General features: G+C 35.6%; 2 protein-coding genes across 4 annotated transcripts in view; one reads left to right on the top strand and one right to left on the bottom strand.

Annotated features, from left to right (window-relative positions):
- Window positions 1-674: 674 nt before the first annotated feature.
- LOC145661409 (uncharacterized) lies at window positions 675-1343 on the top strand. Its single transcript, XM_081726709.1, has one exon. The coding sequence runs from the start codon at window positions 675-677 to the stop codon at window positions 1341-1343; it is 669 nt and encodes a 222-aa protein (XP_081582835.1).
- Window positions 1344-8612: 7269 nt separating this feature from the next.
- trc (Serine/threonine-protein kinase tricornered) overlaps window positions 8613-25316 on the bottom strand; it is a 230655-nt gene continuing 213951 nt past the window's right edge. For 2 of the 3 annotated variants that reach the window (XM_081727837.1, XM_081727835.1), the window contains 3 exons: window positions 23803-23990; window positions 14852-14893; window positions 8613-12317 (listed from right to left, as the gene is read on the bottom strand). In XM_081727837.1, the coding sequence (XP_081583963.1) occupies window positions 12205-12317; window positions 14852-14893; window positions 23803-23990 (343 nt within the window). In that variant the 3' untranslated portion in view covers window positions 8613-12204. The remainder of the gene's footprint in view (window positions 12318-14851; window positions 14894-23802; window positions 23991-25316) is intronic. The other variant, XM_081727836.1, reaches the window with a different exon arrangement.

Genomic DNA, 25316 nt, shown 5'->3' with positions numbered 1-25316 from the left:
AGAAACAATAGACAAGTTTTAATTGAACAAAGCAATATCCAGACACAAAGAATTTCCTTTTTGCGAAGCATCAGGAAATACAGAAATGTTTTTCGCTCTATTATATACATGGACGAGACACGTACACTCATGTCCAATGATTGTTGCATATCCATAACTGTCTTCTTGTAAGAATATAATTTGACAATGATTTTCCAGGGTACTTTTAATACTGATACTATGTGTATAATCGGGAAATGTATATTTGTGGTAAATTTCATAGGAAAAGAATTATAAATACGAAAATTAGAAAGAGTAAAACAAAATGTTGCTAAATGGACAAGAAAGTTCTATTTTCGTTTTATTGTTCTTATTTACTGCTCTTTTGACATGAAATTTACCACATACGTGTCTTTTTCCATTGTACACATACTAACATTGTAAGAAATACCGGGTGAATTCGTTATCAAATTATATTCCTACAACATATTTATAGACATGCGACAATAATTTTGGACATGAGTGTACATGCGTCGCACACGTCACCTTATGGCTGGAGCGATGAATTATCACGTGGATTATTCTCCCCGATTTCGAAGGGGAAGAGAATAATCATTCACGCCGGCAGCGAAGAAGGTTTTGTGCCAAACGCGTAAGATTTAAATTTGGCCAGAAAACGGGATTACCATCATGATATGGATTATCAAAATTATGAAAAGTGGTTGAAAGACAAATTAATTCCCAATTTACCCCCTCGAAGTGTGGTCGTCATTGATAACGCTCCATACCATAATAAACAAATCGATCCTTCTCCCAATTCCAATTCAAATCGAAAGACACTGGTATCCTGGCTTACTGAAAAAGGCATTCCATTCAGTGAAGACATTTTGAAACCACAGTTGTACGCAATAATCAAAGCAAATAAACCAGTCCATCGCACCTACAAAATAGATACTATTCTATCTGAACATGGCCACACAGTTCTCCGTTTACCGCCTTATCCAGAATTAAACCCAATAGAATTGATCTGGGCAGATGCAAAAAACTGGATTGCAGACAAGAACACAACCTTTAAATTAGATGTGATGAAGCTGGCAGATGAGAAATTTGTGTCAATTTCAAAGGAAGAGTGGAAACGAAAGTGTGACCATGTTAAGGCTATTGAGGAATCATATTTTAAAAGAGAGGGTTTGTTGGATCAAGGGATAGAAAGAATAATCGTTAATGTTGGAGAAGATACTGATTCGGATACGAGTATGACAGCGATAACAGTTTTACTGACAGTGGTGATGAGGGAGGGGGGGACTTCCGGTGTGACAATGTTGGCTATTCGTCCCATAGACGTAGACAGCGATAGTGAGTGAATAATTACAATTGTTATAACTGGGATGTCAGTTTTCTTCCTTGTGATTGTTTCCCTTTTGTAACTGTGTGTGTGTGTGTCTTTTCACATTTTGGAATACAAAACAACTATATTTCTTTTGTTATCCAATAAAACCATAGTGAGTTGGGAGAAGAGAAAAATGTATGGAGAAAACAGCACTTTCTTAACAAGGTAAGTTTAATTGATTTTAACCCTTATCTTTGCCATACGATAGTTTGCTGAAGTGTGGTTTTATTCAATTGAGATAAATTTATTTATGCTATTGAGGCAACTTTGGCTGAAGCCGGTGTGGTTGAATAGCATTTGCATAACTCAACCTTACTGCAGTTTCTTAACTTCTTTGAAGGTCGACACATTTTGGACATCCTCTATTGAAGTATGTCAATACTTCTGGGAGTCCTACCTAGCCTCGGTAGTCCAAATGATATTGTCGCAGACTTCGAAGCGGCAATGGGGAGGTGCGTGGATTCCAATCCCATTGCCAACCATCCTGAATGAAGGTTTTCCCCAGTCCCGTAGGCAAATGCCGAGACTGTATCTTCATCTCATCATAATAGGGCCTGACCCACAACCTTTCCAAGCTCTGTCCCGGCCTGAGCCATAATTGTCTAAAGGCAATAAAATAAATTTAAATTCTGGGAACCGTAAGGGAAATGTATGCTGTAACTTACTTTTTTATTTGGTTACTTCCTGCGAATAAAATAGAAGACGACAAAAGTACTCTTCTACAGTACATTTTTAATTTCGTCTTCTTAAATTCACAACATAACATCTGTTCTTGACCTACTGCTGAACACCGAAGACCATTTCTAACAGCTTTTTTCTTTCTTCTGTGTCCAAGCATTAGTTACGGAAGTTATACTGTCGTTACGAAGGAATGAAAACCACTTAGTGTTGTTTTATTGTGGAATGATCGAGGTGGATGGAGAGGGAGATAGCCAAAATAGCTTCACGCGGTGTTGTTTCTGTCACACAGCTTATCAACCAGGAAAAAAATATGACGTAGTTGTCAGAACAAATGGCACCTTTGTATTTATGAAACACGTGTTCACGGATCAATTCCTTGAGTCATTTTTTTCTCTTCCGTCTTCCTATACAAGTGAACATTTCAAGTCGATTTTTTTTTTTCGTTCATAATTTAATTTTCGTTTGTTGTTTCAGTGCACAATCTTTTGACAATTTCTGCCCTAACAGAGTTGGTACTACTGCAGTCTTCCTTCTTGAAACAATCTTATCGCTCTCGCTACTCGGTCTTTCCCTTCGAACGTAACCCACACCACTATGCTGTTTGCTCCTCCTACGTTCCCTTCTCGCGCAGCTTTCTGTTCACGTCTATTTGCATGAGCTATAGCTTGTTTCTGTTTCTTCATAAATAAAAATATATTTGCTGTGAATACCAAGGTAGAAGAAATCAGGTTTTTAAAGTCTTCAAAATTTAATTTCATCGTGCTTTACTCCTAATTGTGCAAGATCTCTCATTCTCTAGTAAGCCAAACCCTTTGGAAAAGATAGTAGAAACAACTGTCGAAACCAAGTTTTATTCATTTTTTCGGACGCAATCAGAATACTCGCATACAATCATTTTTATTATTTCAAAGATCCTCGAATTTTTCATTTAAATTAAAACCTACAATATCTTGCAATATTTTTCTTATCAATAAATAATAAAGAGGCGTAGCTCTTTACATAAGATGTAATTCCAAACGGTGGTTAGCGTACGCGCCTTTGGCGTGGGAGACCCGGGTTTGATTCCCGGTGGAGCTCACGTTCTTCGGATCCCACGTTAAGCTGTAGGTCCACGTCTCATGTAGCCGCGCTGTTGAAAAAAGACGCTAAACTCAAAAACTACAACAGAAAACCGCAATTTCAAATGATGAATTATATTTATTTGAAAATATTATAGTATACTTAAAATTACCTGCGAAATTGGGTGGCGCGACATACGCGGATACGGAATTTGCGAATAATCCCAGATTGGCGACAAACTTCGAGAACAGAAAAATCAGAGAACTTCGAAGAATGAGATATTGTAAACATATAAAATGAAAATTCAATGATGATTCCAGATGTGATTGAGCTTTTAATTGTTGTAAACTTCAATCTTTCAAACTTATCTGGAATTTCAGATACTCATATGTTTCTTTCGGGTGAGTGCAGCAGTTGGGATTGACACATATCGCCTGTTTATTTCAAATGACATAACTCAAAATTTTTAACTTTTCAGGAGAAGGTTTGAATTTTGAAACGCATTGAAAAAGGCGCAAGAACGATACAAGTGCTCTCTCAAACACCCAGTTTTGGAGGATGCACATTATAAAATTTTTACCAGAGATAGACATCAAGACCAGCTTTTATTTTCTGCCCGTAAGCCAATAAGGACGATTTTTGAGTTATGTCACTCTTGAAAGAAACAGGCGATATGTATTGCCGCTATGAAGAACAGCTTTCAAGCGGTTTTCAGATGACTCGAGAAACAATCTCCATTCATTTTACATTGCTCCATCAATGCATAAACATCATTACAATATACAAAGTTTTGCTCTTCAGCGAAATATGGAACAATGCTTTTTCACGAGATCTTGTACAGTACCAAGGCAAGATCCTAATAATTCGGCAGAATCCTTATGCAGGTCTAGATCCTTAACTAGGTTATTCAGCTACTCTTGAGAAAAAAAAGTCCGTCGTCAAGTTTCAATCAATCCTCAGAAACCACCTCGTTCACCTCCACACGTTCCTCGTCCCAATCCAAATCTTCTAGTGTAGTGGAAGCGTTTGATACAAGTATGTCAGCACTATGTGCAACTGGATGTATTGCAGATGAGAGGTTAGAATATAAAATTAAATTCTTGTTCTTATTGAATCCTGCTACAACATATAAACAGAAGTAGAACTATGATTTTGCTGTTCATTGTAAAACGAAAAGCATGCTTAGCACCTTTCAAACACAGTCCAAGATTTTCAAAATAAAATTTACACACTTTAAGTGGTGTCCAAGGCTTTCTTGATCCCCCAGCCTTATACCGAAATAGTCAGACCCTTTACCAAAATCCGTTATATTCCTTTGTTGTTTCTTTAATGTATACTCACCAAAGACATAAAAAAAAAAAAAAATATTTTGTGAATTGACGGATTTTCATGATGTAGCCATGATGCAATGAGTCGACACGAACAAAGACCAACTCAAAAACGAAGCAAAACCTTGATAAACCTAGCTGTAGTCACAAGCTGAGAGTTAAAACTGGTTTAAACCAGTTAGGCCACTGTTAGAACACACTTCATTATGTTGGTTAGTGATAAGTATGAAATGCTAACAGTAACATACATGTTCCGCAAAGATGATGCTTCTTCTGTCATGTTTTTTAGATGAGGGGAGTTTGCCCCATCACATCATTTAGGTATACCAATGAGATGCATTTACATAAGCCTCTCTATGTGTATCAAAACGAACTATGTATTATTATAGTGTTTCATGTTTAATTAACACAACTTTAGGCCGTTTATTTTAATTATAGTAATTACCCTATTTAACGATTTATTATAATAATGATGATGATCCTTTTTGAGAAAACGTAACTTGACGGGCAATTTCTGACATTATTTTCGGACACAGCGCCCCAAAATCTATAAGAAACGACTAAGATATCCCGGATATTATTTTGGTCACAAAACTGTGTTAATAAGATTAGGTTAGTGATGCGTTGGAAGACATAGGCTTCATGCAATCAATTTTGATTGTTCTGTATTGTCGATTTTTGTCTTCTCCCCTTCCCTGAAAATTGAAGAGTTGAGTTGAGTTGATTTTGAGCTTATCGTCCCGTTCAGCAACGAGGCTATATGAGACGTGGACCTACTGATTAACGTGGAATCCGAACCACATGAGCTCCCGCCGGGAAAGAAAATTGAAGAGATCAACGGAAACAACACATAGTTTGGGTGGTAATCATCTTTTAGAGCAAATAATAGTGCTACCTATGTGATCACTGTTCTTTACGCTGAAAACTAGCCAACGTACACATCTGAAATAACATGTTCGTATTTTGTACAAGTTTTAGGAAGCTGGAACAGACGCAAGCGAAATGAGTGGCTTGTTGTCTATCATACCAGAATGCTAAGTGTAGATACACAAGCTGAATTTTCCCTCACGTATGTCTTCGTAAAATGCACATGGCTTTCTTGAGTTCGATATAGAAACTTAATACCACTTTAGTCTCTCTCTCAGAGTTCCCACTTATTTGGCGATCACGAATTCCTTGATGAAAAACCGAATAACGCAACTATCATGAGAGAGATTTTAATTTGCTTTCCGTATGTTGTTGTTACATGCATTCACTACACACAGCACTAATCAGAGTTCGAAATGGTCATCTTTTGCACGGACACAGGCTCTCAGTCTGTGGGGCCACGCGTCTATGGTGGAATGGATGGCATCCAGGGAAAACGCCGCCACTGCTGCCGACAAGGAATGCTTTAAACTATCAATGGTGAATGGTCTCCTCTTGCAGATGATGCCCTCCAGCAGTGACACAGTCAGTAATCCAGAGGGTTCAGATCCGGACTGCTACTGGGTCAGTCTTCAAGCGAAATGAAATCAGGGACATGACGCTGAAACCACCCTTGAGTGGACCTGGCCTTGTGGGCGGGAACAGGATTCTGCTGGAGGGTCCAGGGTTGGTTGTGAAACAATATTTCATTTAATTTCTTCACAATAGGCTCCAAAATGGTGCTTTCGTTCACTCGGGCGCTGGTTTTAACTCCATTTTCGCAAATGCCCCCCACCATACATCACCTGGGCCCTCTGAACTTTCGGAACCTTTTTACAGGCTTCCTGAAAAATTGATGCATACATTCTATCGTTTTGTCGACTGAACGACTGTTACAATGATGAATATTTTCTCATCGGTGAAGAGGATATTCCGATGACTATTATGGGCGTACTGCTGCAGGAGACTTCATTTATTTATTTATTTACGACGATTCCAGATACAGCTGAACAACAGTTTACACTGGAATATCAAACATTATTTTACCACTCGCAGCTTCTTTAGGCGTGCGTCAGGGTAATGTCCTGCACCTCAGCGATAAGCCCGTAATCTAAGGTCCTCCTCGAACAGAAGCTTGGATATTGACCGTTTCGAAATCTTCATTTACAGGCCATGATACCCTGTTTCCCCGCTCTTTTGGCTGCTGGAGTCCTGACATTGCGCGGACGATCCTTTATAGTCCGGGTTTCATTGAATGCTCAATGGTACGATACACAGATACGACTGATTTGGAGCTTTTGTAGCGTCTTGAAAATGTCACTTGTAGATTGTAGGTTCAATATTAACAGAGGAAAATCATATTCACGGAGAAATTAAATGTCGACTAAAAGCAGGGAATTCGTGTTACTATTCGGTTCAAAATCTCTTGTCCCGAATTCTGTCGAAGAATATGAAGCTTAAAATATACAAAACGATAATCATACCTGTTGTTCTGTATGGCTGCGAAACGTGGTCACTTACTCTGAGGGAAGAATATAGACAAAGTATTTGAGAACAAGATCCTGAGACGAATATTCGGACTTAAGAGGAACGGGAATGGGGAATGGCGGAAACTTCATAACGAGGAACTACATAATTTATATGGTTTACCTATGCATATTAATTTCATAGTTAGGGTTTCATTGTTAGGGTCGTCAAGTCTAGGAGGCTTAGGTGGGCAGGTCATGTAGCTAGAATGGAAGAAAGTAGAAACGCTGTCAAATGAAAGACCATTAGGAAGACCTAGGCGCAGATGGGAGGACAATATTAAGATGGATCTCGCAGAGATTGGAATACAAAGTAGAAACTGGATGCAGTTAGCTAAGGATAGAAGCCAGTGGAGAGCTTTTGTGAACGCGGCATTGAACCTTCGGGTTCCATAGGCCATAGAGTTAGATTGTACAACTTCATGTAACGCTATCACGGCAACGCGGTTTTCGTAGTCGTCCTATTCCAAAGTTCCACCTGCAACTCAATGTTTCCTCTTTCACACACAAGTACACAATGGTTCAAAGTTCCTGTGATTACAGTGGTGGTTCTTTCCATCCTCCCCGGATGTACAGCGTGCGTCAAAATTTTGTAACAGTATTTACAGCTAAACTAGGTAGTATCCATGTATATGTATATAGTGTATGTGTAGGTAGACGTTTTGCAAAATGAACTTCTTTATAAATTATCCCCTACCAAATAACTGGTTAAGGCAAAAAGGAGAAATTAGTTCTGAGAAGTTTCTACGAGTAACTTGACTCCGTTACACACATCCGAAGACATTTTTATCAATGAACAGGTGTCAAATGTGACCATGTCACAGGATCGCGGGACCGCAGATCTGCTTTCAACAACAGATTGTTTAACACTGATGAAAGGTACAGGGACTCCATTCTGTAACGGTTTGCTTCACCGCAAAGCAAAAACTCAAGTTTAATTTTGCGTTACAAAATATGTATCAGTTTAACGGCCCAATTATGCACCGACGCTAATACGGTGAAGTAAATGGAAGAACCCCGAGAAAACCCACGCACACGATGTTGATTTGGAGCGGGCTAGGCTGGATGCACCAGTGATGAGCGCTCTGCCACTTAATAGATCGCCTCCCCATAATTTCTGCGAAGGCGGCTATGGAATGGACCACACGGTAGCTCTGATTCCAGTGTCGTTGCTATCTTGTCCGTTACAGGGGCTCCTTCAAAATAATATTCCGTTTTTTTAAATATTATTTTTCTATACATTGAACAGTCACTTTTTTGCTTTATTTTGTTTCTACAATACGTATCCATCTTTCAATAATAGTCGAGTATTTTATTCAACAGGAATGTAATTAAGAATTCAGCAAAGTCTTGCATCCTCAGAGGACCAAGGTTATTCAATACGAGAGATTTTGAGATATAATTTTGGTCACTTATTAACATCCCAACTAAACCGTGTGCGAAGGTTTTCTTGGTGTTATTTCTTCATTTCACCATTATGATCCATTTCATTATCACAGTCTCGCTTAGCATAATCGTAGGACGTAAAACTAAACTAAAATAAATACTACCACCGTGCCAACTTATTCTGCTGGTAGTATAGAAAACTCTAGTCTTTTAAGCCAATATTTCATTTCTAAAATGTTATGACTATTTGAAATGTCAAGGGTAACTAGGGTGAAAATAATAACCTCAACAATATTAACAAATTATATTCTCACACATACGCAAGAGTTAACACAAAGAAATGTTTGCCTACGTCAATAAGTTAAAAATAAAATTTATTCATTGCTATTATCTGACTAGGTACACCTGATGTAACCAAGTTACAACAAACGCATTTTTCTACATTGCTATACAATAACTTGTCCAGATCCCACATCAACAAAACAGAAAAAATAAGTTCTTTTTTTTCCTGTGCTGGGCTTAAACTACTCAAATGCTCATTTGTGTTAAAAGTTAATTTCTATGCCAAATTGTATTTTTAATATTGTAAACTGAACTAGCACATAATTAACATTTGTCATTAGAATAAAACTAGGAATTAACATTTTCAATACCTACATTATGTTATTTGTAACTAATGTTTGCAGGTACTATTCTTTATAAAAATAATAGTAATAATGCAATACACATCTCAACTAAACGTTTTCAAATATTTTCGTACATAGTGCCAATAAAATGGCAAATTATTCTTGGCACATCTTGCTACCAATATACATCTATTTTTCAATTTTTTACAATGCATAAAAGATGATACAATAATAATAATAAAAAAAGGAAATAAATAATTATACACAAGAAAGTATCTTCTATGATTGAGAACATTTTTATCTTGCGATGAACGTTTATTCTTTCGCAATCAAACCTAATCATTCTGATTTCATTTATACTTTTTTTTCTTTCTTCAAATAATCATATAGAGAGCATAGTTTACATTTCCATACCTTAACTTGCCTTCTTCAGCGAACCAAGAGGTTATGTTGTTAACATACATAACAAAATGTGACTCATTTTCAGATATGCATAGAACTTAATGCAAACCTACTGGAATTAGGACACAATGTTAGCAATCATTATTTTATCTATTTATTTACTGTTTTATTCAAAACAACCAATCGGTATCACTTGCTACACATACAGAACATGAATGTAAAAAGTTACGTTTGAAATTTTTACACAATGCAAAAGCACTACATTCCAACGCCAATAAGAAAGTCTCTGGAACAGAAGGTAATAGAAAACTTCGAAAAGCAATCATCTTTCTACAATATCGTTGCACCAACTATTATTTAGCGAGAAGAAATTATTTGGAGTAAATATAGAATTAAAATTTATCGTATCAATGACAACAACAGCCCCTTTCATTATAGGTTTGGATTTCTCCTCGTTTAAATGTCAGCTTGTACTATAACAGTAGTCGGTCTAGTTATTGTTTCGACTGGGTAGAATTTGACTTTTAAAACACTACTTCTCAATTTATTCCATTCGATGGACGGCTACTACTCTTTTAAGAGTATCTTAAGAAGAGCCAAACTCAACTTACATTTAAAATAAACACTGCTACGCATTTCTATTGGATTATCCAAATAAAGAGATATAGAGAGCACAGCTTTATTATATTGATAACTAGAGAATTGTTTAATACGCCATCTAATTTCTGCAACTGTGCTGGAAGTTTAGAAACAGACCACATTACATTGCCCTTACCGATTTTGCTGAAACTTGTACATAAATTATTATTTTCTTTAAAGCAAGTTTAACAGACACCTAAAAGTAGAAAGCTGGAATACCTTTGCATCAGTAACAATGTGACGTATGACTTCCAACTTCCATAAAAACGTATTTTACTTTACACATAGTAATGCAGAAGTGTAATAAGTTTATATCTTACTCCTGAATTTTTAGGCTGATAAATGTACATTTAAATTATTTTCATTTATTGCTTCTTGAAATTATAGTTTCATTTTTGGGGAGAAGGGGCAGAACGAGAGTCAAAATTCCTTCATTAGGTTACAGTATAATGGATTATTTGAAAAAATTCCTTGCTGACCTCTTCTAAGTGTTTTGACATTAGAACGTTTCCTATTTATTTATTTATTTATTTGTTATTACTGGACATTTTTTTTTTCCAGGGACCTTCTGTTCAGCTGCACACAAAATTGTATTTCAGAAAACAATAAACTAACACAGAGCTGTGTACAGGGCTTGCCTTGCACCGTTCCTAAATACGTTTTTCTCTCACCTACTACTTTTAACTATTTACCCCACATTATACATATGCCAAGCAAAGGATGGATTTTTTGTAATCCTTTCTTTTTTTCACAACACTGCAAAACACTTTTTCTTTCTTTCTTTTGAATTATAAACTTTTATAGACAAAAACAATGCTATGCCGATACTATTATTAGCTATCAACGTCCATCTTTTACCGCTCACAAAAGCACCAACGTCAAACCAATTACACGCACCGTACCTCAAATATTACATTATTTACATAATTGGATGGCAGATACTTGACGAGTGATCAAAATGTTAGCATGCACACTCACACACAAGCACTTCTGTACCGAAAAAGAGAATGTATGCACACTGTTCTGCGCATTCTGCTAAAACAACAAAATCAAGCTTTGCTGTGCAAAGACCGCAAGATGCTACATCGATCCATGTCCTTTTTCTATATTTACACAATATTTTTTGACGTTTCCTTTTCTTAAATATGATATGTTTACACAAGTCATGTTCTAAGTCCTTACTTCTTATTTGTTTAAAATTTTCATTAACAAGTCTGCCAACCAAAGAATTCACATCACACACACACACAATCAAACTTGTGCTAACCACTTTCTCACAAAAAAAAAATAATTAAAAAGAAATTTGGATCTACAGTAAAAGAGGAAAGAAAATAACACAATAAATAATACTATTTAACAGCAACAATAGCAACTCATAATAGAATTTACTTCAATTACAATCACTGGTGCACTATCTAATTCAACGCAGTGGATGATGTTCAAACAGTATATATGCTTTTTCTAACTGCTATCTTTCTCATCTACATCAGTGTCTACGTCAACCTATTAGAAAAAGTGTGTCGATGCCGGTGCAGTGCTTGAAGTGCACTATCAACAAGTGAAAAGAGAACCTACAGATGCTAGGTATTTGTTTTGCTTTTATTAACTGAACAGTGCATAGGCTTCCCCTAAAGAAATAAACCCCCTTCTCTGGTAGATCACAGACGCAAACTCTAGTACGAAAGACAATTCACGCACTCACATATTATTTAGTATACATGACAATACCAAAACGTACACAAATAAAACTAATAACCGAATTATACAAACTACGTAAATTCGCTGACAAGATGTACATGTATCATTGCAAAGTTTTCAGTATGCATAATATATATATTTCTATAACCAATTAACATATACAATTTCTAAACCTGACTAATAACGTCAGTATGTCTTATAACAATTTTTAAAAAGTCTTCCAAAATTTTACATTTTTTAAGAAAATAAAAAATCTGAAAGACTTCTTCGTATAAAATATAAGCAGTCCTAATATAAGAAAAAGAGGGGAAGCCATGCCAGAAATTTAGTGCATTACACGCGGACAAAGACAAACAACCACCTACGGATATCCAGGTTTTAAGATGGTTAAGATCAAAATTTCCTCACATGCATGGTTATCTCCCAATATTTACTCTTCACTACAAAACGACTTTTATTTTCTATGCATTTCGTGCCACAATCTTTATTCAACAGTGGGAGGTTTGTGCGAGGCATGGCAGGTATTCTGGAACGTGCAGAGCCTCAAGCAACTTAAAAATTCATTACTTCATTTGACTACTTGTCTATTTCTTTGTTGGAGTTCCCCTCTGTGTCAGTCCTTCGAATCTCTTAAACGTGTAATTAATGAAAACCCAGTCTTTGAATATTACTTCACCTTCTTGCATAGGTGCTGACGCTGAAAAAGAAAGAAAAATACATAATTTACTCTATAGCGACATGCAAAGAGAACATTTGAATATTACGTAACAGAAAAACTCTGAAAGAATATATATATATATATATATATATATATATATATATATATATATATATATATATAAGTAATAATAAACACTTCTGACCAGAGTATATACACTTGTTTATTAAAAACTAAATTCCAGTGTAAGATTACTAATAATACACTGGAATTTAGTTTTTAATAAACAAGTGTATATACTCTGGTCAGAAGTGTTTATTATTTCTTTAGTGAGTTCCAGAGTCGTGATGGATAGAGTTGAATATATAAAGTAATACGTATATTCATACAAATTATGAAGATCCCTAACATGTCGTAATTTAAAATCAAGGCACAGAGGATCATTTCATTGAAGGATATATCTACAGTCACACCTCAAGTGACACCCAGATTGGATAGGCAATTGCCCAATGAAGTGTACTTTCTTCGTATTCACAATACTTTGAAGGTTATCACAGAAGAATAAGACTAGCAAAGTTACCCTGTCTTCGTGACATTACATATAATGCGACATATTATACATAGCAACAAAATATCATAGTCCAACATATTTTATCTTTTGTTCTGGGTAAGTTATTTTAAATACTCATTTAAGTGAATTCTAGAGGGTGATTTTTTGAAACTCACGGATTTCATTTGGGTCTAGAATTTCTAACTGAAGTCAGATTTTCATGTGGTTTGTGGCAAATGATCAAGGAAGGATGGGAGATTTATGGAAATATGTTTACTGGTTTAAATTCATTCGCGGTAATATCAGCCACGCCTTAAAAGAAACAGCAAATATTCGCCAGTGTACCTTCCAAGTGGAATGAAGTGCGGTGCGGTGTCGAGATTTGAATTTTCTTCGCCAAGATGGCAACTTCGCCAAGGTAAAATAAAAACAGGAAACTGGGCCATTGTATTTGGAATTGTGCTGTACAGTTCTGTGCTACTGTGTGAGTATGATCAGGTCACAGTGAGAACAGTGTACTCTTTGGAGCAACATGAGTTTAAAGTTTTGGAGAACGGAATTTGTTGTTGCTACGCAAAGGGCATTTAGGAACAAATTTGCCTCACATTCTGCCCCAAAAGGAACATAATATGGTCGCTAGTGAATTAACTGGAAGAAACAGGATGACTTCCGAGTGAAACAGGGAAGTATCGGACCCCGCAGGTGGGTGTTGTGGAAGATGTCAGTTATCGACTCCTTAGGTCACCCAAAACATCTCTCCGTCGTTTGTCGCAAGAAACCGGCTATACCTATTCAACATGTGATTTATGAGAGTTTCACTAACACTTAATTTGCATTCTGCAATTTCGCTTCAAAAATCCAAAACCTCATTTCAATTGGAAGGTGCATTGGCGAAAATTTGCTGTTTCTCTTGAGGCGTGGCAGAATATTACCCGGGATGAATTTAAACCAGTACACATAGTTCCATAAATCTCCCATTATTCCTTGATTTTTTTTTGGGGGGGGGGGGATAAACCGCATGAAAATCGGACTTCAGTTAGAAATTTTAAACCCGAATTAAATCATTTTTTTTAATCACCGTAATATCACTCATCTTTTTACGAAAATATTTCACCATGATTATACAAAAGCAATAAGTTTGTACTTTGGACAGAGTTGTCACGTTAATATATTTATATTTGGTTAATACTTTTTAATACTCTTTGCTATTCCTTCAATCACGCGTTTCTTTGTAACATAGGGTACCTTAAACAATAATAATGAAATTATTATTTGCAGTATTTCTTATTTACTTCCTGTAATTTAATGAAGACTGAGTTGCAATCAGTGCTCAACCTCAAGAAACTTTAATGCTATATACACACGTGGGTTTAACAATGTAACTAAGGTTCGCAAATTAATTATAACTGTACACGCTTGTTAGAGTCCGTTCTTTCTTCATAATAATGATAATTAAAGCGAAGGTAGACATGGCAGACGGCTACCTATATTAAAACAGCAAAGAGTGTTAAAACTATTAGGTGAAAGCTTAACAAAATAATTTCAATACAACGTATTAACTCTTGCTGCTCGCACAGTTGCAGTTAAAAGTATTATCACCTGATACAATTATTATTATTATTTAAAACATTAAAAAAAATATATGTATAAGCATTAGAAATACTTTATTTAACTGTAGTTGTAAATGCCCTTTCAAAAGTAAAACAGATTACCTCACATACGGGTTTTTTTTAATAAACCAATTTTACTAGTTTTCAATTCGTACATAGAATTTAAAATAAAGAAAAACTACTAAACATAAGAAACACACAACCTAAACCTGAAACCCAATATTCAAACAACTTCAGTGCAGATTTCGCACATACAACGCATTCATTCCTCCAGATCAGTCAATAGATTCACCTTTACCCTTTTCCGCTTCTCGAAACCAGTTTGAACCCTTGTAAACCATCAGCCACAGCATATACACTCACACTACCCTCACATACAAACACACACATCACACAAACAGCAGAAAACTTACTTTGATTTAGATCCACCCGTTTAGAATTGTGGTCCTCAGTTTCTGAAATAAATGTATAACTTAAGAGTCTGTATAACAACATGCACAATCAAATGCTACATAAAATAATATGGTTAAATAAAATAACACATATGAGGAATTATTTGGATCTACAAACTATGCAAAAGTATTTCGTACGAAATCTAATCTCTACTGAAACAATTAACAAGCTAACACGTGCTTTCTAATGATTTTTTAAAAGTGCATGTGTTCTCAATTTAGTGAACTGAAAATACTCTGAATCTGAGCTTGTTTTAGCGTTTTACATGTGAACTTGTGATAAATGCCATTCGATATATCACTTTACAGATAATTTTAAGCAACGGAAAAATAGTGGTTACTTGGCGTACAATTTACAGCTGAGTTTATTGAAGTTGATTTTTCGAAATTATACTGACAGCACTTTCTTTCACTGCTATCTCCTGTTAGAGTAGAAGAACAGATCTAAGAAGAATAACAGCTATTATTGCGTATTATTCTTGTAATCTATCTCGGTATACCGCAGCTCGGTTTCAGTTATAACTGGTGTTTCACTTGAAGGTAACACCAATAATATTTGTTTGTTGTTATGAATATTTCAGGGATTTTATTTAAACTTCTATAGAATGTTAGCTAGTCCATGAGAAAAAAGATGATCAGGAATTCACTCAGTTATTACCAATAACATGGACTCACAAGCCACACTTGTGGCGTAAGCATGGATGAAATGGTATCATTTTTCCCAGACAACACTTTCAGGAGGACTTTGGCCCCAAGGTTACCAAATCTGAACCCACCTGACATTCCTGCGGGGCTATCTGAAAGGGCGTGACTACATGAAGAAACCACACATGCTGGATGAGTTACAGGAGAACATCTGGTATGAGGTACGAACACCAGAGATTCTTGCAGACATCTTCAAGAACATGCAACGTTGTGTTAAATTTTGTTTAGACGTTTAGATAGGACATTTTCAGACCTCCCTGTCACACCTCATTTCATTTTTTCCTCTTGTACTTTTATTTCAAACTAACATTTTCCGGGGCTACCTTCAAGCAGGGTACCTTATGTAATGCACATAACGGAAAGACATCTTACGCTCAAAATACTTTGCTAAAAGCATTGATTCAATTGAAAACTTTAGATTAACGTTCTGAGGTTACATCTTGTAGACCAGAAGAGATGGATGATAAATGCGGATGAAATAATGAAAATTAGTGAAATAAGAAATTGGCAAGAAACAAAAAGTCGACAAAATTTACAGAACTCAATACTGTTCATGCGGATAAGATAAGCTCATATGGCTTGGAACCGAAGGCACCCTTTGCAGAGGTGAACGCTCTAACACTGGACCACCGTACCTCACTGAAGCTTGTCTGATTGGTTTAAGTTTAGTGGGGATGTCAACAACGAGTTATTTGTTCCCATCACTGCTATTTGTACTTCACTGAAGGTCAAACTTTCAGTGCCATAATGGTCGATTCAAAACAAAAAGTCAGAAATAAGGTATTCTTTCAAAGTTACATAATTTTATTCCGCTTCCAAATGCATTCCCTCGAAATGTTACCACGGAACTAAATATATTACAAATTTCTTTTGATGTAATAAGTTATTCACATATATTCCGAAGTTGCGCCCACATATTGTAAATTTCTGAGACAGTTTAGAAATCAATAGGCTCGTTTTCTTGTGTGTCTCATCCAAGTTTCTGTTTTGTAAACTAATATAATGATCTACCGGGCAACGAAATCGGAACAATGGATTTCAAAGAATTAATCTTTTAATAAAAGATATGATTCGCTGAAGGCTTTTAAAAAGAATAAAATTTAAAATAAATGAAATAAACCGAATCATTCAAATATTTATTTTTATCTTTTACAATGATTTTATGTTTGATCAAGTCAGTTTAAAATAATACATTACAAAATCAAAACAATGGCTTTTTGATACTATAACAAGTCCAAATGCGATATTGCAGGATTATTAATTGACATACAGAAATCATAGTTACTTAGTTCTTATGTATATGGTACCTCTGCTATAATTCTGGGTCCACTCTTCACTTACGAAGGAAAAGAATACCTTACCTTTCCTCTTCTGACTTCGTCGCCCCGCCTAATTTCGCTAGTAGATCTGCTAAAACATGCCTTCACTTTAACCAGATAAGAAATTATTTCTAAAATGCAAATTATACGTTTTGCATTTTTAGCCTCATAGGTACCCCACACACTTTCAAGAATTTATCTCGCAATTACAACGGAATTAGAATCATAGCATCTTTAGTGGTAATTAATTAAAAGCGATACGCAAAGCTCTTTGGTAATTCGATTTGATATAATTTGTCGATTTTCAATTAAATGTACTTAACGTAATGAATCGATGTTACTGAGAATCATTAAGTAATGAAATTTCTTTTTCTCATACTACGAAAAAAAGTGACGTGGAATCAATGTGTGTGGTTATGCTTAATATATACATTGTTAGAAAAGTACCGGAATTTGGTAATAAAAAACAGAATGTTTAATTAATCACTGAAATTTATTTTGTCACCTTCAAAATATGCCCTTTTTGAAGCAATGTACATATATCAACGACTTTTTGTATTCATTTAGCTCCTCAGCAAATTTGGTCTGATGGACGCAAATGAGTGAAGTTGAGATTTGGAGACGAAAAAGGCGTATCATGTGAATATGGAGATTGATCAAAAAGTCAGTGGTTCTTTGAATTTTGCGCTAAAAATTCGTCCAAAATAATTGCATTGTGTGTGGTGCGTTATAATTGTTTCACAGTTCCAGTCTTTTTGCGAAGGATATTTTCATGTAAATACCTCAAGTAGTACTCTTTGTTGACTGGCTATCCCTCTCCAATCAGCAACCTGTTGACTTGTGTGAATATCCAACTCGTAAACCCATGTCTTGTCTCCCGTAATAATGCGTTTCATGAATGTAGGATCAGGATCTGGGCCGATCGAGCATGTCTATAGCAACTTGTTTCCAATTTTCTTTTTGGAGAAAATTCAACCCTTTCGAAACAAGTCGAGCGGCGACGTGTCTCATGTGCAAACTACTAATAAGGATTCTACTGTATGTATTGTACGGATCGTGAAATGTTGTGGTCCAGGGCCATCTCTTTCAAGCTAGAATGACGATTTTCCATCAAGATTTCTTTTATTTTGTTGATGTTTTCATCAGTCGAAGACGCTGAAAAACGACCGGAACGAGGCAAATCTTCACACGCTTCTCAGTTTTCTTTGAATGCTTTGTACCACACATATTATTGGGTTTAGGATAAAACTGATTCACCATAGGACTTTTTAAACATTTTCAACAATTCTGCACACAAAATTTCAGGCAAATTCTGCTCAATATATTTCTTCATTGTAAAAATTGTAAGACAAACTTGAGGTCGACTAATATAACTAGCAGATGTAAACAAACTAGTCAACGGATCCCACTCATATTGCACATCATATCTAGGCATAATGCTGCCACCTTACAGCAGAAAAAGAATTACACAATATTTTACGACAGCTTTTCAAATGAGAAATCTCGGATACTGTTTGACAATGTATGTTAAGCCATTGTTTCATCCAGCTGGTTTGCCCGAAGCAGTTGATAAAATTCTCTTTCCGCCTCTAGATCCAAACCAATTATTTTAATTATTTTTTCTTTATTTTGGGGATCTATTTTTCAGCTTTTAAAGAGACAATTCAGGCATGTTGCAATTGAGTCTTAACATTCATTTTCTACAGCAAAACTAATGGAAATGTATTTCTGGCAATATACAGACATAATTCTGTATCAAATCTGTAGTTTCCTGTCAGAAAAGCAAATTTTATGTTACCAATACGAAATGGGACGCCTGGTGTTTCTGTGTTTTGGCTCTCACACAGGTATCACTACTATATTCAACAGCCAGAAGAAATATATATTTTAGTTAGCAGGAAATTTTGCATCGAATAAGGAAATGGATGGCTTCCAATTCTGCCATATTGTTTACAATCAGTTTACCACAAAAGGGCCTAATTTTATATTAGATCTTGCAATAACAACGGAAAGAAACGTAACACAAAACGTGCAAAACTCAATTGTAACTGGTATACCGATAATCGCAAATTAAAATGCACATTTTGTGTTGGGATGACGCAAACCGCTACGAAATGAGAACCGAACTGTCAATTCTTCAAGCAGATCTGGCTGCTAGATAATTTGAATGACACTAGCACTGTGTTCAGCGTTGGATAAACTTTTCCGGGAATGTAGTAATATCGTACCGAAATACTCTATTTCAAAGAATAAAGCGTAACATTATCAATATATTTTAGATTTCCATCGAAGATACCTAACTTTGTGAAACGACGTAAATTAATAGCTCAATATTCTTACTAGCTTCTTAAATGTATAACCTTATTTGAAAAATGGAGCATCAAAATACCTATTATCTGTAAGTCGAATGTTCGTTAAATAGTGACTAGTCTTAGAGCAATGAGTTTTTCGGATTTTCCTTCTATAGAACAAGGTTGTATAAACCTGTAACGAAGACGTTCTTTGTCGTGTATAGGACTTAGGCACGGAGAATTGAAATGTATTATGAACAAGCAGTACATGCTGATAAATTTTGTTCATTATATAACAGAAGTTGCATAATTGAATAAAACATTACAAAAACGGCATTGAAATCACCCTAAATTGTTTCAAATCTTTCTGTCAGAGAATTTCAAATTTTCAAACTGAAGCGTTTTATTTTAAAATAGGTGGATCTGTTTTTGCTACTGACAGATATTTTTTTTTTTTTCAAAGAATTACTAGCAACCAGATTTGATGCGTTTATGATTTTAATATGGAATACTATAAATAGTATTGTTAACATAATCGATTTCCGCAATGTTATTATTAACCAACTTTTAGTGGTTTTATTTACCGTTGTAAACCTTAAAGCAGTAGTCCAAAATATATGTTCTTATGAAATAATACTTTCTTTTAGCACCTTTTACTATTAATCATGTTCTTGGTTTAATATCAATTAGCATTTTTTTTAAAATATCCCATCATTATGATCCGCGGCTAAGGGAGATGATTGTAATGATAATGAATAAAATAAAGAAAGTGAGAAAATGAGAGAATGCCGAGAAAACCCAAGCACACGGTGTTTGTTCACCAGAGCTCGTAAGTTAGGATACAACACGCAAAGTAAGAAGAAAGACCATATAATAAGTGTTTGCGATTTAACGCATCAAGCAAATCTGAATGACATGGAATTAGTTTCACAATGGCACACAAAACTTTTTAAAAACCCTGTATCTAATCTTATATAAGATTCACTAGAGTTTTACAATTGATAATAAGACCAGTGCTTAAAAATCTCAAGTAATATCTTTTGTTCTAAGGATTTAAATTATAATAAACTGTTAATACTTTTTTCCTCTTCCTTCTAAATTATTCATTGTAGCTTTGGAAAATTCAAGATTACTAATAGAACTCCAACTGACCAAAGCAGTATATAATCTTTAAATATATATACTGCTTTGGTCAGTTGGAATTTTATTAGTAATCCTCTTCCTTCTATAAACTGATTTAAGGACGAAATTTAATCTTTATGCTGCATATCATCAGCGTTGCATTTCACTTCGAAAAAATATATATATAGGATGGTAAGACACTATTTGAATAAACTTCAGGAGCTGATTCCCGACACCAAAACCAGCAAAAACAACCCCTCTGGAACTTTGGTCAATGAGGGATAGTTTCGACGATATAAGGTGCCGAAAGCGTGGGAAAATGAACGTCAGAGGGCTGTAATTCAAACAAACAAACAAACAAACAAAACAAAAAAAAAAAACGTAGAGAGTGCGGTTTAGAACATGACACTCGAAGTCATACCTGCTCGATTGAAAAATGTATATTTCAAACCTCCACAACATGTGTTCGAGGGATTCCCCAAAAGAACGTAGGGATTACATGCCAGGTTATAGGGAATCCATAAGTTCCTTTGGGGAATCCATCGCTCACATGTTGGAGAGGTTTAAAAAATACATGTTTCAATAGAGCAAGTATGACTTTGAGTGTCATGTTCTAAACCGCACTCTCTACGTTGCGTTGTTTTTGAATTACAGCCCTCTGAAGCTCATTTACCCACCCTTTTAGCACTTTATATCGCCGACACTATCCCTCACTGACCAAACTTTCAGAGGACTTTTTTTTACTGGTTTCCGAGTCGGGAATCAGCTCCTGAAGTTTGTTCAAATAGTCCCTTACCACCCTATATATATAAGAGCCCCCTTTTTATTCCAAATTCGGTATGAACGGGACAAATTAAAACAGAATATGTACTGCTCAAAGCTGTAGGAGTGAATATTAGGCCCTAAAGGGCAGGAAAAACTCTTACGGTAAGTAGTGTGAAATGTTCCGGAACGGCTAAATTTCTTGGTTAGTATGTGTTTTTCTGATAGTTTGAAAGGTACAAAAGTTGCAAGATCAACAAACAGGACCGCATATATTTTGAAAGGCACGGGCTTCCGATAGTTCTATTGATATCCTGCAACTTTTGTATCTTTCAAATTTTCAGAAAAAAAAGCATACTAACCATGATATTTTGCCGTTCCGGAACATTTCACACTACTCACCCTAATAGTTTTTCTGGCCCTGTAGGGCCTAATATTCACATCCTACAGATTTAAGCAGTATATATTCTGATTTATTTTGTCCCGTAGATACCGAATAAGGAATAAAAATTGGGAGCTCTCATTTGAAAAACCATAGGCCCCGTGTAGCCCAAACAGGGCCGCACATATTTTGACAGGCACGGGCTTCCGATAGGTCTGTTATGTCCTGCAACTTTTGCATCTTGCAAGTTTTCAGGAAAAAAAAAAAACATTCTAATTGGGGTATTTAGCTCTTCCGGAACTTTTTAAACTACTCACCGTAACAGTCTTTCCGGTAATGTAGGGCCTGGTATTTACATCCTATAGCTTTGAGCAGTAAATATTCTGATTTACTTTGTTCCGTAGACACCGAATTTGGAATTAAAAAACGGGGGTTCTCATTTGAAAAATCACAGATGGGTCCCGTAGCGCCCACACAGGGCCGCACAAGTTTTGAAAGGCACCAGCTTCTGATAATTCTATTGATATCCTTCTGTATTTTCCAAATTTTCAGAAAAATGGATTCTACCCAAGATAATTAGCCGTTCCGAAACTTTTCAGAGTTCTTACCCTAATAGTCTTTCCGACCCTTAGGGCCTGATATTCACATCCTACAGCTTGGAGCACATATTCTGATTTAATTTGTTCCGTAGATACCGAATTTGGAATAAAAAAATGGGGGCTCTCATTTGAAAAATTTCCAGATGGGCCCACACAGCGTCGCACACATTTCGAAAGGCACTGGCATCCGATAGTTCTTTTGATATCCTGAAACTTTTGTATCTTTTAAATTTTCAGAAAAACGCATTCTACCCAAGATATGTAGCCGTTTCGGAACTTTTGACAAGCACTGTCTATGGTTGTTTTCCAAAATAAGCATGTAATACACATCTGTGAGCATCAGGATCTGTCACGTTGAGAAACTGAGATGTGACTAAAACATAAAAACAAGTTCTAACATGTCCGATTCATATATAATTATATTCCGAATATTTCCTCTGAATGCTCAACTATCAAAAAGTATAATGCAATTGCAATTAGGGACTATCTTATGTTTGCTATATTCGGCCACTACTTATAAATCCACCTCAGATGCTTTAGCCAAATACACACTTTTGAGAAAAATACGCACAGGATCAATGTAATAAACATGAATTAGACATTTGGTAATCCTCGAAGTGAAACTTTTGATATACACAAAAATATCTGCTTCATCGAGGACGTCTGAAGGAAAGCAAACGAAAATTTTTTTTTTTAGTCTTTACCAGTATATTCACTTCGAAGATCATCAGCTACGTGGTTCATATTACCTTTTCCTTTAATAAATATTAATATGTATTAAATATACGTAGTTTTAATCTCATAAGGTAAATATCTACATAATTATAAACAGTTTAAGTTGAAGCTTTTAGAGTAATCTCTCTTTAGTTATTTTTTAAAATAGGTTAAGTAAATAAAATGTTCAAAAATAAGGCTTTAGAAATTTGTAGTGCTTTTAACTGCAACTTTTCTATTATTATTTTAGGAAATATTTCACTATAATATCCAATAGCATCCCTAGTCAGTACTTAGCAAATGGCATAAGAAAGTTTAAAATTGTGTTACGAATTCAACGGAACTTCTGTCGGCTGTGCCGTTCATTCATTCCGAACATGCTTACCGAAATTTCCACGAGAACATTCACTAGTTTTGGCCGCTAAAAATATAAACGAGTAAAAGCGACAAAATTACGATCAATTCGAGTAACGTAAGTAGACACCGAGATGTGTGCTACGGGTACTCGTATATTAAAACATTTGCCGACACTTCTCCTGAAAACAAATAGATCCTTTCTTAAATGTACCACAGATGACTGACAAGCCGAAACCAAAATCCCAGCAACACGCTTAAGCGATTTTTGATTTTCCCTTTCTCCACGCGAGCGTGAGTGCGCATAGTAAATTTTCCCTGCCCTGCAACAGTACACAATCAGTTAGTATGTGCTAAAATACTGAAGCAAGTTTACTTCTTTTTACTCGTATGTCGCAGCAATAGTTCGTTTCGACCCAGTCACCTATTCTATTCCATCTTAAAAAGCATGCGAATGCCAATGTGATTTAAAGCAAGCTTATTCTTTTTCCTATTAGTATCTCATGCACTGCTCTATCATTCATACCCACAGAAGCTCTCAATATATTAGTATCTTGAAAAAAAAACACCTATTACCTAATCTCAAAGCAAAAAATGACGATCTGCACTGAAGTAAATTCTCTGATATTTATTTGAGCAGTTGAACAATTTTTGATCAACTTACGAATTTTCAAATCCACATCTGGAAATTCGTCAAAATTAGATGTATCATCTATGGATCGCACTTCCACGGGTATTGCTGCAGGACGTTCTCGGATATGATCCCAGTCCACGCCACGGAAGAACGGGGCAGGCTTCAATTCTTCAACTCCACGCTGAGATCCAAGGCGCCTCTCGGCTTCACAACAAAACCTACACAAAATATACAAGAAACTGGATCAGTAATTGAATTAGTCATTTCGAAAAGGCCATATATTCACCACAGTAAATGATTGAGAAAAAAAAAAAAAAAAAAAACTTTGGCTTGCAAACTCGACGTGTACAATGGCATCGATGATATTGAGGCAATAGTGTACAATATGTAACATAAAGTGACCATACAATTCGTCTTTTCACAGGGGATGCACGTTTCTTCACGTACATCTTGATTTTGCACTAAAATGAAAATGTGGTGGGGATGGACATATGGCCTTTTCGCAATGACTGATTCAATTATGGATCAAATAATTAAAAGAATCATTTTAAGTTCTTTCTTTTAGAAGTTTATATCATTAACATGGGACTCTTGAATTTTCCTAGACGATTATTATGGACATACACAATACAAATGTGTTTCCCAATCTATGTTTTATAGATTCCCGAGGGACCGCGGAAGTCTGAAAGGAGGTCCGCAGGACACTTTATATTCAGTAAATTTGGTCTTATTACATTGCTCACACCTGAAATATTTGCAATATACCTCACCTAGATTTAAACCAAATGAGAAGAATAGAATACAAGGTATAAGAGATTTGATTTTTAGTTTAACATCCCTTTCAGCAGCGACGCTATATGAGACGTAGCCCTATAGCTAAACGTGGAATCCGAACCACATGAGCTCCCGTCGGGAATCGAAGCCGAGTCTCCTTCGCCAAAGGTGCGTACACTAATCGAGAATACAAATGATAACAGAAGAAATATCAAAATCACCAACCTGGGCTGAAAGATGCATCACCCCTTACATGAGGTGCATGTTAAATTCATGATATTTAATCTACCTGGTGTGATCGTATTTTTTCGAAGAGCTCCATTTATGGCAGTACTGCATAGTCATAAACAACATAGTGTTGTAAAAATGTAATTTAACATATGATATGTAAATATATTTTTATGGTATGGAAATATATTGTTTCAAATCATTTCTGATTTCATGGGAGACCACAGAGAATTAATAGTTGCTACAAGGGGTCCGCGACATCAGAAACATTAGGAAATGCTGCAATGTAAACATAACGGTATGAATATCTTATTCCAATTCAAGTTTATAAATGTGTGTAGTTTCTCTTCCCTGCGATTCATCTTCTAATCAATCAAAAAAAGATCCACATGTAAATAAGTACTATTAATCTCAGGGGCGGCTTTAGGATTTTAATTTTGGGTAGGCCCACTCCCTCGCTTATGGATACATATACACATTTAATTGATTAATGACAGTAGGAAATTACTTTTGCAGTAGTGGTTTATTAAATAATTATCTAC

This window comes from Thermobia domestica, chromosome 10 (assembly GCF_964235325.1).
Source record: "Thermobia domestica chromosome 10, izTheDome1.hap1.1, whole genome shotgun sequence".
Lineage (NCBI taxonomy): Eukaryota > Metazoa > Arthropoda > Insecta > Zygentoma > Lepismatidae > Thermobia > Thermobia domestica.
The sequence above is the reverse complement of the archived record's forward strand: the minus strand, read 5'-3'. Positions and strand labels throughout refer to the sequence as shown.

Coding starts and splice junctions, on each gene's coding strand:
- LOC145661409 (XM_081726709.1), top strand. CDS start 675: ATGGATTATCAAAATTATGAAAAGTGGTTGAAAGACAAATTAATTCCC.